The sequence below is a fragment of the Bactrocera neohumeralis genome, chromosome 6 (assembly GCF_024586455.1).
Source record: "Bactrocera neohumeralis isolate Rockhampton chromosome 6, APGP_CSIRO_Bneo_wtdbg2-racon-allhic-juicebox.fasta_v2, whole genome shotgun sequence".
Classification (NCBI taxonomy): Eukaryota; Metazoa; Arthropoda; class Insecta; order Diptera; family Tephritidae; genus Bactrocera; species Bactrocera neohumeralis.
The window spans coordinates 69,413,000-69,426,968 of record NC_065923.1 but is presented as its reverse complement, the minus strand read 5'-3'; the positions used below and the strand labels follow the sequence as shown (position 1 = coordinate 69,426,968).

General features: G+C 40.7%; 1 protein-coding gene across 1 annotated transcript; it reads right to left on the bottom strand.

Moving 5' to 3' along the window:
- Positions 1 to 1,416: 1,416 nt before the first annotated feature.
- On the bottom strand, positions 1,417 to 4,617 carry LOC126762176 (protein inturned). Its single transcript, XM_050478720.1, has 2 exons — positions 4,527 to 4,617; positions 1,417 to 4,468 (listed from the first exon to the last, which is right to left on the bottom strand). The coding sequence occupies exon 2, from the start codon at positions 4,430 to 4,432 to the stop codon at positions 1,529 to 1,531; it is 2,904 nt and encodes a 967-aa protein (XP_050334677.1). The 5' UTR covers positions 4,433 to 4,468; positions 4,527 to 4,617; the 3' UTR covers positions 1,417 to 1,528.
- Positions 4,618 to 13,969: the final 9,352 nt, after the last annotated feature.

Genomic DNA, 13,969 nt, shown 5'->3' with positions numbered 1-13,969 from the left:
TGGTTATTATGGCGCGATAACGTTCGGCATTGACTGTTACGTTCTCACCGGCATCATTTTTAAGGACCGTTGTTGTTTTTTCAGGATGAAATGGCAGCTTTTGATTCTCTTCAGGTCAGGTCGTCATATTATACTTTCTTAACCCTACCTAAAAAATAGATGCTCTGTAGGCCTTTGGCGCACAGCACCAAACCTGAAGAGTACGGTGGATGGGACAACAGTTTAGAACCTAATTTCAAAAATTTGGCCGTGGCGACGGCGGAGGTGTGAGTAGATGTACTTTTTTTCGTCAAACTGGGAACCATTTTTTGCTTCTCATTAACAAATCAGCCCAATAATTCCTCAAAGTTGACTCCGGTGACCGTTTTCTTCTCTGTTGCGGATCACATCTTATGAATCCCAGAAAACTGTGGTCGTTACATGTGCAGTCACAATGTTTGGCTTCTTCGGCACAGATTCCGACATTCAATGATTCGATGTTTTCTCTTTCAATGAGTCAGTGCTTCGCTTAAACAGTTTCAGGCAGTAAAGGGGTCCCAAACTTGCGCCTGTTATCCGGAGTAAGCAAACGCGGCATCCATACTGCCGACGGCTTTCTCACGCCCAAAATTGTATGCAGGATATATGAAACTCGGTCTTTTGTAATGCATTCTTTCACAGCTATTTCTCGCTTTCAATCGACGGTCTGCTTTTGCCATGTTAACCTCCTTGCTAGTATTTTTCGGGGCATCTGGGCATAGTTTACTAAAGACCGACATGCGAACATGTCGAAATTTGTTAACGAAATTTTTGAGGTTTACCAAACCAATTATAAAAACGCATTGCCCTTCGATTTTATTGCACGATTTTCCTTCTAAAAAACAATCCAATCGCCGACTGACAGTGACAAGTTATTTTAGTTTTCCTAAACTCCACGGACACGCCTGTTTCCATATGTAATCGAAGCCAATAAATCAGTCGGATTCTGCTGAAATTTTGTCAGTAGTAGTTCTTCGATAGTGTCGCAATCGATCGGTAAGCTAAGTAATTGTCGAACCGCTCTCATCAGCATTTCAGCTCCAACGAACCGCTTGTCTTTTCTAATTTTAACCTTCTTTTGGGGTATCACATGACGCATAGCTTTCTTTTATGAGTACCACCATTATAAAGTCAACAGCTGTGGCTATATGACTCAATACCATTCTCTGCCGTCAATTTTTTTACGAGGCGTATAGGTCTAAATTCTCAGTGATAAGAAAAATCCCCCTCATTTGTTGAAAATAAATTGTATTTATTACACTGCCCAACGTTTTATTATTTTTTATTGTAAACATACTATATATCTACTTATTATTCCTAATCTGGAACCCTTTCTGCTTAAAGCCTTATTACCCTCCATTTTGTAAAAGAACCAAGGGTAAAAGACAAGACAAAAAATTAGATCTCACTGATAGTTCCATATAGATTTATTCAAAACTGCAAACTCTTACACACATACATAATTACAAAAATCAATAAATATATTGCAAAATTATTATTGTCACATTTGTTAACCTACCGAGAAGAATGACAGACGGAAAGCCATTTCCACCATATTTTGTGGCACATCGGGCTTATGACATACGTAAACCTCCTTCAACGGCGAGTTAAATAAACGACCGACGACTACGAAACGTCCCTTAACAACACTCTCCGCATCCGATGTGCTAGTTGCCGTGGCATCCGTGAACTCGCGCACTTGTATTGTCATACCATGTTCCTTAATGGCCAGCATACCTTTGCCAACGGCCGGTTTGGAGTTCTCTTGCGCCAACAGACGCCGATAATGTTTGGTATTCTGTAAAACGGCGCGTATAGTATGGCAAGCTTTACGCATTTCGGCAAGAAAGGGAAATGACTCGGAGTTCGCTTTAAGCGGACAGAACACCGAACCATTTGTATTGTCCACATAGACATAATAGAAGACAGCGTTCTTCCAGCCGGCGGAGATTTTAACCGGCACAACATTATTGATTTCTTTCCACAGTGATTCGGTCATTGGCGATTGCAGCTCCGAGTCGCAGCCATAATGTAAGGGATTTTGTTCGCCAAAGTTATCCCAATCTGAGCCGCCGCTATCAGAGTCCTCATTATTGCCGGCATTGCTGGTGGTGGCGTTTATGACGCTGCTGGCGGTTAGACGCTTGCGACTCGAGTCATCTTCACTCGGTGTGAGACTGTGTATGGACGAACCGCCAAGCGACGAGCAGAGGTGCGTCTCCTCATCGAAACCAAGTGTGCGTTGATTGCCGGCGCGTTCCTGCGTTGTAGCGCCACCTGTGGCGGCCGATGCGGCGGCGGAGAATTTTTGTTTTATGAAATTCTCAATTTTTCGTGACTCCTTCTCGGCGCTGGCATCATCAGGCTGCTCAACTTTATCCAACACCTCCGGACGCTTATTAGAGATGGACCAAAATATGGCTAACGATTCAATGCCGCATTGTATGAGATGATCAAGCGTCTCCTGAATTTCTTCGATGTAGAACAGCGATGGCGGCACAGTGTCGTCGGGCGACAAGTCTGGCGCATCGAAAATTTTCAGTATCACCGCCAGTATCAAATGGCTGCGACTGCAAATTGTGAGAAAATAACGACCGGTGGCCTGCGGCAAGGCGACCTCCTCCCACACATACAACTCCTTCACGCTCTGCTCGCTAATAAACTCAAATATGCCGCGACAGCGCATGAAGAGCTCCACGCTTGCGCGCACCTCCAAGGGCATTTGCGAGGCAAGCAAGTAATGATCGTAGTACAAAGCGCTGCCGTGTATGAAAAATTCACGATGCGTATTCAATGGCTCATCATTCCAATTTCTATAATCCATGGCCTCCATTTCGCTCAACGCATCAAATATGCGCAGCTGCGCCTCCTTCGGCAACGGCATATGGCGTGACTCTTTGAGCAACTCCTCGAAGAGTACCGGCTGTTTGCGGTGTGCGCGCAATATGCGCACACGTTGTATGCCACAGAAATGATGTAGAAAACTACGCAGGGCGGCGGTCGTTGCATTGCCATTAGTGAAGTTCTCCAAATTGAGCGTGGGAAAGGCGAAACGTATATAACCGATGAGTTCATCGGCGCGCAGACCAGCCTCCGGCTGTGAATGATAAGCGGCAGCATAAGCGAAGAGCACAAGCAGGCCGTTGAGTGAGCGATAGCAGACGAAGTAGGTGACATTGTCGACTTGTAGACGTGAGATGAGCGGTTTCGTTTGCAGCTCCTCGGTGAGCACAGCGTTCAGCGTGAGAAAGCTGCCACGCGCCTTATAAAGAAAATTCGTTTGCGCATCTTCGGGATAATAGTACAAAGAGTCTTTATATTGATCATTTTGATAACACTCAGGCGGCAGTATGAGTAGCGCGAATGGCAATGCAACATCTGGCGTGGCATCGGTAGTAGCTTTGACCGGCTGCGCAGTTGTGCCCTTATCAGCTTCGACTGTTGCGGTTAACGCGCGCGGTTGCAATTTCTCAAATATTTGCGCAAACATTGCGAAATTTTCCACCTTTTGCAGTTCAGCCGCGCCACCCACAGCGCCCGCGTTACCATTTGCATGCGCCGCACTGCCAGCGCCTTCAGCTTGACGTGCAGCGCCCTGAAACTTTAGACACACTTTAGTGGGTTCAACGAACTGCAACAACAGTTCATCTACATTGCTGGTGCGCACTTCGATGTCATCCAAAGACTTAAACCAATCGCCACGCTCGATTTCCGCGGTCTCGCTTGGTGATTGTGTAGTTGGATGTTGCTGTAGCTGCTGTTGTTGTTGTTGTTGCTGTTGTTGGTATTGCTGTTGCAGCATGGTGGGCATGGCATGCACGAAGCTGTCAACCATTAAGCACTCCGGCTGGTCTGGGAACGGCACCACACGGAAGCCAAGTATCGACTCGACGGCGGTAGAGCGACGACCAAAGCGAAAACGATCCGCTGCCGTAATTACCAATTCCAATTGCTTGTAGCACGGCGTTTCGTGTGACTTGCTAATGTGTGAGAAACGGTGCTCATGCGCGGGTGCCTGTGCAGCTGTCTGCGCCTGCCGGCCACTACCGTGCGCTTTGCCCTGCTGCGCTGGCTGCTGCGCCTGTCGCTGTTGGCTTGTTTGTTTCTGTTCTTGCTGTTGCTGTTGTTGTTGTCGTCGCGCTGTCTTCTTGCCCATGCGCAGCGAACTGCTGCGCGCAAACTCAATGCGCTTCTCATGTAGCGGTCGACGCGCTTGCGGCAGATACTCGGCGTAGAACAGCGTGCCATCATCGGCTACATATTCCTCCCAATTGGCCAAATCACTGCTATCGGTGTATGAGTCGCTAAATGTAGATTCGGAAGAGTAGCTTTCGGAGCCACCTTCCGCGCTGTGCAGCCCTAAACGTGCGCTATTGTGTTGTTCATTCGGCAGCAGTGGCTGTGATTTGCGCATCACGCCAAATATTACACGAGAAAACTAAGCGCAAACCTATTTACAAATATATATATATATTTATATATACATATATTTATATATATAAACACACAAACTTCTTGTTTATCTTATTTTGTTTTCTTTCCAAGCCACATCGACACTAAATCAAACGTCTTTTAACCGAAGCGCTGATCTAACCAAAACGCCATTCACTTCACAACTGAACGTTCCGTGTCTGAGCTAGAGAACAGTTAGCGCTCCACCAGCTGCTAAGCGCGCGCTATGTTGGCCAAAACGTTTATATGTATCTGTACGCTCTTCTCGTACTCTCTGCTCTGTTGCGCGTCATCTCAACACGGCGTCCAGCCCTTCCTTTCTGTTGTTTACCTTGTTGCTCTCCGCTTGCCCGGTTTCACACCCTCACATCGTGCTGCGTTCGGTTGTTCTCATGCAACTGGTTTATCTTCTCAGCATTGCCAGACAATTGCTTATTGGCCAACACTCGACTTTGCCGCAAAAATGTGCCCCAAATGCTAGGTAGTCGCCGACAGCTTGCCTTCGACTTGGCAATGTCTTTAAAATATTTCTGTTAACCTACAGTTCAGACGGCGGTGATCCGCACACGATCGACTGCGCGCTGATGGAATGTGTGTGTGCAGGGCAAACTGAAAAAGGTTTGGCCAGCCGGAATTGTTGGTTGTGTTGTTGCATGTAAACAGCAAGCAAATGTGCATATGTATATACTTGCATATATAAAGTTATATAATAACTTATTTATCACGCTAAGCCTCGCTCAGTATTTGTGCTATTCTCTAGGCTCTCTGCTCATAAATATACACTCCGAAATTGAAGCAATATAGATTTATTGCTAGTTAGGGAAAGAGCACATATAACAGTATTTTATTTCTCTTTTGTTTGTGCCACAATACCAAGTTATTTGCGGTTTGGTAAGGCTATTGCTTGAATAGCCACGAATAGTTTGCAAGTCTTACCTACTTTTCGTGATGCATTTGACTAGATAGTGCCACTTAAAAGTATGTCAACACTGCCGTTAAATGTCAATTGTGCTCATTGCCAAAAATAGAGAGAAATTAGTTAATTATACTTACATTTTTTTTAGTTTAATTTAAAAAAAAAGGATTTAATTCGAAGAAAGCTAGTATACTCTTCGGTCAGTTTGCATGACAGCTATATGATATAAAAGTCGGATCTGAAAAATATGTTCGTAGATTAAGCGATGCTTTTGACAAAATATATGTATATGAGCTGGCTCTATAAAAGAAAAGCGGACACTGTGCTAGGCCAGAGATTAGCTGACTTTACGCCTCGATGTGATGTGCGTTGGGAGTCACAAGGTGACGTCAGGGAAGCAGGCTCTATATAAGTAATGCAGACACCGTGCCTAGCCAGTATTTAAGTGACTCTCGCGCCTCAATGTGATGTGTTTTGGTCACTGACTTCAGGAGAAGCTGGCTGCCAGCTGGCTCTATATAAGTAAAGCAGGCATCCTGCCTGGCCAATGCTCAAGTGACTCTCACGCCGCAATGTGATGTGATTTGGAAGTCACAAGGTGTCTTCGAGAGAAGCTGGCTGCCAGCTGGCTCTATATAAATAAAGCAGGCACCGTGCCTAGTCGGTGCTTGGATGACTCTTGCCACTCGATGTAATGAGATTTAAAAGTCATGAGGTGACATCACGGGAGCTGGTTCTCTAAAAGTAAAGCAGTCACCGTGTCTGACAAGTGATTAGGTGACTCTGGCGATGGTGAAAGGTCAGGGCTATATGGTGGATGCATCAAAACTTTCCAGCTCTCCCAGTTTTTGCCGAGTCATCAAAGATACATTCAGCATAACCTTTCGAGGTGTCAATCCTGGCTTTGCGACCATTTGTTGAGCTTCACATTATTGTCGTATTTAATCCATTTTTCGTCTCTTATTACCATTCGCTTCAGAAATGGTCCGATTTCATTTCGTTTCAGCAAATAATCGCAAATGTTAATTCGGTCCATTAAATTTTTCACGACATCGAGCTTCTTTTTGTAACCAGCCTTTTTTTAAATGGTTCAAAACCGTTTGATGATGAATGTTAAGTTCCTTAGCGATGTCATGGCTGCTTATGTGACGGTCCTGGTCAATTTTTTCCATAATTTCATCGACTTTTTCAACGATAGGTTGACCTGAGCGAGGTGCATCTTTCACATCGAAATTTCTAGAACGGAAGCGAGCGAACCATTGTTGTGCTGCATCGTCTTCGTAAACTTCACAACTGCTATTGGTGGCTTGCATGACATACTTCCCTTTTTTATACGAAAATTTCAAAATAAAGCGAGTTTCTTCATTATTTTCACTCATTTTTGTACAGCTGTAACTTTTTTTCAACTTCCTCGATTTATTTATTTATTTTTTTCGATGAAGCTTAAAATCTCACCTTTCCAAGACTATATAGAGTCATTATGTATGGTATGACACAATGTGATTGGTAGCACGGGAGATATTTGACTTCAACGACATCCACTGACAAAATACGAAAAGACTCGACTTTTCTACTAGCCAATATATTGTACAGAGTCGCGAATGATTCTCTTTGGGTGTTAAAAACGTTACAGCATCGTAGATGGCTCTAGCAATCTTTATTTATCATGCATCATAAATCATTTTGAATTTGTCGATTATATAGCCGAGTTTAAAACAGCGCCAATTCGTGATACCAAGAGCAGGCATGTCCTTTTCTGGTTCTGATCTCTTTAACGGAGTGGAGGTCTTCTTCTTTTTCTGCTTCCCTCGGCGAGCACTGCGTCGAATTCTTTCAGAGCTGGCATCAAATAATTTGTTTTAAAAATGACTAATTTTGAAATATTTTTGTGTGTTGCCAACTGTTTCAAATTTTATTTAAAAATCTGTATGACTAGAACGGTATGTTTTGTAATGCTATACTCTTAAAATATTTAAACCTAAATTCCCAATCACAAATCTGTAGCCGATGGAGTAGGATCACATTTGCACACCAAAATGAAGTCGTAAAACGAAATGAGATTATTATCTTCCCGAATCACTCGGTCATTTCTGCTGAGAAAATAAAGTTCCATAAGTAATCTCAAGTACTTCATATGTAGTATGTACTAACTGATTTATGTGGAATGGCTGTGTTTATTAAATACTCTATGGTATTGCTATCTGGTTCTTCAATGGAATTCCAAAGAACTATTGCCAAATGTTTGATAATAGAATTATCATTAGCACGGGTTTTATAGGCATGTGGAACAGCTCAAATTACTAATCAAAAAATTTACACAATCAATTAGAAAGGTTTTATTCTGTAAAGTTTCCAACAAAAATTTGGAAAATTTAAGGCTGTCGAAACCCCCCTAAATTCTGGTGTGTGCATGTTGTTATTATTAAACAGCCTATAACTGAATATAGAATTATTTGAAACTTAAAAATAAACATAAAATTTGATAAAAAGAATCAAGCCAATTGAAATTACGCAAACTATTAATAACGTTCCACTCATGATAAGTTGTTAATACAACTTTGCAATAAAGGACTTACAAGTTGGCGAAAGATAGAGAAAGTTGTAAAGAGTAAATATATACATACATTCATACAGACGTATGTATACTACATATTCATCGCTAATTTTGATAATAATGATCTACATTACAAAGCGTTATTGACTTCCGTTTTGGCACCACACCTTGCTGTAATAAGTCCATGGGTTTATAACAACAATTTCTAATGTGTACTAAACACAATATTTACTCCAGTAGTGCCAGTAGCCACTAAGTTTAAGTCGTTGCATTATCTGCGATTAATGAATGTAAACATTCTTATGTTTTCATGAAGTTTTTTCGTTCACTATTTGCTCTAGAACTTACACAGAATACCCTGTAAGCGCCACAAGCTTTCAAGACAATACAGAGTGTTGTATGTGTTGTTGGGCTAATAGAACACTATCAAAAACACTTTATAAAGGCTGTTGTTTTTAGACCTGCAGTTTTCAAGAAGAAATAAAAAGCATATATTTTAATGGTATGGCCAAAAATGTAGCTTTATTACAAAGAAATGGTTTGCCATTAAATAATAAAATTCACTTCATACCGGTACACTTGGTATGTAAGAATATTCAGCAATAAGAACACACCCAATTTTAGCGTGTAGTCAGTAGTGGACGACTTTCGTTTTATGCGCCGTCGGAGATCGCGTATAACTCTATATAAAGAGTCATTTCGAGGTTCCCTCCTTGAAGCCTGAATCGAAGCGGTATTGTTCTCATAGATTTTAGACTTTACATGAAAAAAAAGTCTAATGCTGTGATATCACAGCATCTTTGTGGGCAATCGACCGGTCCGAAACGTGAAATTATCTGCTCACCAAAGTGTTCTCTCAATAAATCCATTATTGATGTGATGTGTGGGAAGTGGCGCCGTCTTATTGAAACCAAATGTCGCCGAGATCACAACCTTCAATTTCAGGCATCAAATAATCTGTTATCATGACAGTTACCGTCTCATCGGCATCATTTTTGAAGAAATATGGTCCGATGATTCCACCGGCCCACACACCACACCAAACCGTTGTTTTTTCTGGATGAAATGGCAGCTCTTGAATCTTTAAGTTTGCTCTTCGTGCCAAACGTGCCAATTTTGTTTGTTTACATACCCATTGAGTCAGAAGTGGGCTTCATTGCTGAACAAAATTTGGCTCGAAAACGTCGATTCTCCTTGGTTGGTTTCAAAAGCCCATAGAACGATGCGATGTCGCTTGGGAAGGTCGAGCGGCTTCAGTTCTTACACAAGCTCTACGTTGCTGTTAACGGCGTTGAATCGACTCTCCACGGTCTTTGTGTATACTCTCACCTATGGTTGCTATATTTTCTTCACTGCGTGCTGAACGTGGTCTATTCGGTAGACTATTATCCAATAAGGAATGCTGGGTCTCAAGATGGGTGATAGTGTTGCGTATAACACATTCTTTACAGAATTTTCGAAATAAAGTTGAACGATCTGTTTTCAGGGAAAGTCTTTCCATGATGAAATCTCAAACAATACTGAACAATATCAATATGACAGCTAGACACGACTCACGCGTGATCTGTCAAAAAAAGGTTTTAGAAAAATGTAGCTCTACTTAGATCACCGTTTATAATGGGTTGTCATTTTTATAAATGATTGGCGTGATGAACCGAGTCGTTTCAGACCTGACCGTCTGCCTGTCCGTCAGTATATGCGCAAACTAGTCTCCCAGTTTTTGAGATATCGATCTGAAATTGTGCTCACGTCTATTTTCCCCCTAGAAGCTGTTCATTTATCGAACCACTATATGATATATGTAGCTACTAAACAAATTTATCGATTCGGATAATAATCTATTCCAAGGCAGCGTATTAACCTACGAATAATTTTTTTTTATATCGAACAACTACAATACAATATACTACTGCGATCAAATTGAAAGGTGAATTTTGTCCATTTCATCTCCTTCAAAGTAATCCCCTCCCGCTGCAATACATTTATGCCAACGTATTTTCCAGTCATCATAGCACTTGGAAAAATCATCCGTCGTGTTGGCCATCAGAGCCTTCTTCGATTCAGCTTTTATATCCTCAATTGAGTCAAAACGGTGTCCGCGGAATGGTCATGTGAATTTGCTGAGTAGTCCAGTCATTATAACAAGTTCACCTCGGAATTCGATATACCCATTTATAAGTCTGTAGGTAGGGTATACCTACCATATGTAGGTTTTGAGACAACTTTAGGGTGTCAATATACAAGTATTTACAGACATATAAATGGGTATATTGAATTCCGAGATTCTTATCTAATTTAAGCTTAAATGACTGGACTAGAATAGCCAGAAGTTACAAAAAGGTACATCAGGCGAATGCGGTGGTTGCGGCACGATATTAGCTGAAAATGTGGCGAAATGATCACGAATAACCAATGCAGTATGAGATGGTGCATTATCGCACTTCTTTGTTCAATAAATTCAGACATAGTAAAAATCGAAGAATTCACTTTTAGAGCCTCACAAAACGACGAGTATCTCAAATACTAATGAATATTTTGACGTGAAATTTAACATAGATGTCACTAACAGTACTACCAACTTACAGAAAACAAATTTACGGATTCGAATAACACGCGAAGTAAGCTAAAAAGTTAAAAACTTAAACCCTCGGATGGAAAACTTTTTTATTTGATAAGGTATTTTCACGAAATTCGGCATGAATTATTGGCTAAAGCAGCGCTACATTTTCCGAGCAAATTTTTCAGATCGGACAACAAAAACTAGTATACAGCTGTCGTACAAGTTTATCGATGAAAATCAGGATAATTCTCTTTATACTCTTTCGTGCAGGGTATTGAGCAGTTTGGGATCAGACAAATGACATTGATAACACTTAACTGGACTTTTTCCTGCTGGGTTTTCGAGCAGTTTATTTACACATGATACATAAATGCATATATTCCTTGCTGACAGCTGGGCATTAAAATATTATAAATTTAGTTTTTGCAGACGACAGATATTAGAAGGCAAAAAATATCAATTTTTAAGCGCACTGTTTAAGTTGATTATATGAAGAATAACAAAAAAGAAATAGATAACAATTTGTTTTTTTTTTTTGTGTTGTTGAAATTTTGACTAATTAAATTTTATTATTCGATGTTAAGAAACGCGTGAGTGCGTTTCGAACGTTGCAAAAATAAATCAAGAAAAGTACTGATAATTATATAGCACATATAAATATATTTACAATAATGTAGATAACAGTAAAGAACGAAGGTTTGTTACAAACACAAAGCAAGTGCAGAACCAAACCCTGACGTTGACATTTTCATTCAGGAATCATGTGGAAATTCACATTATTACGAGGCAGTTGAACTTACCCGACGAGTACACACGATAATACACGAACGCTTGTATGGCTGTTGCTTTGAGGCGGCACAAGTGGCGTGCCTTCCAAAGCAATAAAAATTCACGCGCACGTCTGTAAAAAGATTTATAGATCAGACGTTAGAGTCAGCGGTAAAGTAATCATGTTCAGGTGCTATGGCCAAAATTGGTGGGACGGACGAAGGGACGGACAGCGACTGATAGTCAAATATAATAAAAGTTGATAGTGGTGCGCCGCATACCGAGCTGATATGAAAAATGGAAGTAATAATTGCCAAAATTGATAAGCGCGCGCTACTGATACGCCGCTAAATCGGCAACAAATCAGCCAACCCACCTGCCCAGCACCTCGCCCATTGACCATTTGCAGAAATTTAACAAATTTGGTAGAATATTTGGTTTAGTGCTTGGGCACCAGCGATTCGAGGCAGACGTATACGGGTATGAATAACGTTAAACGGTGTATATATAAACATATTGACAAAACAAAAAGTGATAAAAAATGGCAAGCAGAATTTACTAAAAAAAATAAGTAAATAAAAGCGTCAATTGCGGTTGTTAAAATTGTTTTGCAGAAGAGTGAAAAAAGTGAGCGAATTTTAAAAGAAATTATAAATACTCGATAAAAAGTTATAAAGTGATTTCATGAATGAAATAAAAGTTCATATTTAAGTAAAACAAGAAAATGTGTTGACTTCTTCTACACCGAAGCTATACTACCTTGTACAGGTGTATTTGTCATAGCAGTTATAAAAAAAATCTGGAAACGTAAGCTGCCAACGGCTTGCTTTCGACGGAAAAGTTTTTGCTACTCCTTTCTAGCCACGTAGTCACGTAGCCACGTATCTTTTTTGAAGATCTTTATCTTGAGTTTGATCTGTCAGTTTAAATAGCAGGTATATATAAAAAAAAGTTTAACCTATAGAGACTTGATTTTGATAGCTCAGTTTGTATAGCAGGTATATTGTGTAGTAGGCCGATATCGGCGGTTTCGACGTTTAAGTAGTTTTTTGGAGAGAAAATGACGAGTGCAAAATTTCAGTTAGATAGCTCAAAATCTGAGAGTCTAATTCGCATATATAAATAGATAGACAGAGATGGCTGAATCGCATATATAGATATAGTGACAGAGATGGTTGAATCGACTCAGCTCGTCACCCTGATCGCTTATGTACAAGTATATACTATACTTTATGGAAAAGCCGATGTTTACATCTGGTTATAACAAACTGCGCGGCAAGCCCAATATACTCTATTCAAGGCATAATTAATCTGCTGGAAAAATTGTAAGATATTCTCTGTGTATAGTTTTTCGTAGTGGTATACTAAGGTCCCACAGACGGCAGCGACGTTGGCTAAACATTGTGACAAGGTACCCGAAAATTGTATATAAAATTCATAATATTTAATTATTCATCAATATTTATCTTGTCGCCTTCAAAATAATCCCCACCAGATGTAATACACTTATGTCAACGATTATTCCAGTCTTCGAAACACTTTTCATAAGAACTTTTTGGGATGGCCTTCAGCTCCTTCGTCGAATTTCGTTTTATCTCTTCGATCGACTGAAAACGAGTTCCACGGAGAAGCAATTTCTCTTTGGGAAACAAGAAAAAATCACATGGAGCCAAATCTGGTGAATACGGTGGTCGATCGATGGTATTCATTACCGTTTTAGCTTTAAGTTTCGTCACAATCGTGGCTCGATGCGATGGGGCATTATCATCGTGTAAAATCCATGAATTGTTCTTCCACAATTCCGGCCGTTTTCAACAGATATTCGCATGCAAACGCCCCAGTACAGCCAAATAGAACTCCTTATTGACCGTCTGTTCCTCCGGAACAAATTCATGATGCACCAAACCACGAATATCAAAAAAAAAAGTCAGAATCAACTTGTTTTCTTGAGGGGCTCGGGCGTGGTTTTTTTTGGTTTCGGCTCGTTTTTTCTCTCCATTCCGATGATTGTTGGCTTTTTTGCATGTCAAACTCATAAAAACACGTCTCACTAACCGAATGTCCAAATATACCTGTTTGCGGTACACTTTTAAAAACAAAATTTAGCTTTATCGGAACGAGTCGAGCAAGAAAGTTTCAAACCCAAAATATCCACCAAAATCATTCGAACGGACTCGCAAGAGATATTGAGCTCTCTTGCCATTTCTCTAACACTTGCCTGACAATTTTAAAGCACTACATCCTCCTTCACTATTTTGATATTTTCATCAGTTGAAGACGTCGAATGTCGTCCAGAACGAGGCATGTCTTCAACGATATCTCGACCGTCTTTGAAGTATTTGTACCACTCATAGGCATGTGTTTTTGATAAAACTGATTCACCGTAAGCCTTTTCCAACATTCGGAACTATTCCGCAAACGAAATTTGGTTAGAAATACACAGATTTAGACAAATTCATGGTTCGATATTTTTATTCATTGTAAAAAATCGCAATGCTCTACTGAGGTGTACCGACTTAATAGTAATTAAAGGAAAGAAGCGAAGCAAATGGGTCGGGCAAGACGAAATATCTCCTGTCATCAAACAAACAGCCGTCGCACTCGCGACTTGGCTCTCACGTCACTGTTCGCAGTCATAATTTCGAAGTCTTACATAATTTCGTCTATCTTGGAACCAGTGTTAACACCAACAACAATGTCA

What these genes read in the sequence shown, in the direction of transcription:
- LOC126762176 (XM_050478720.1), bottom strand. Translation starts at nt 4,432, where the DNA reads ATGCGCAAATCACAGCCACTGCTGCCGAATGAACAACACAATAGCGCA.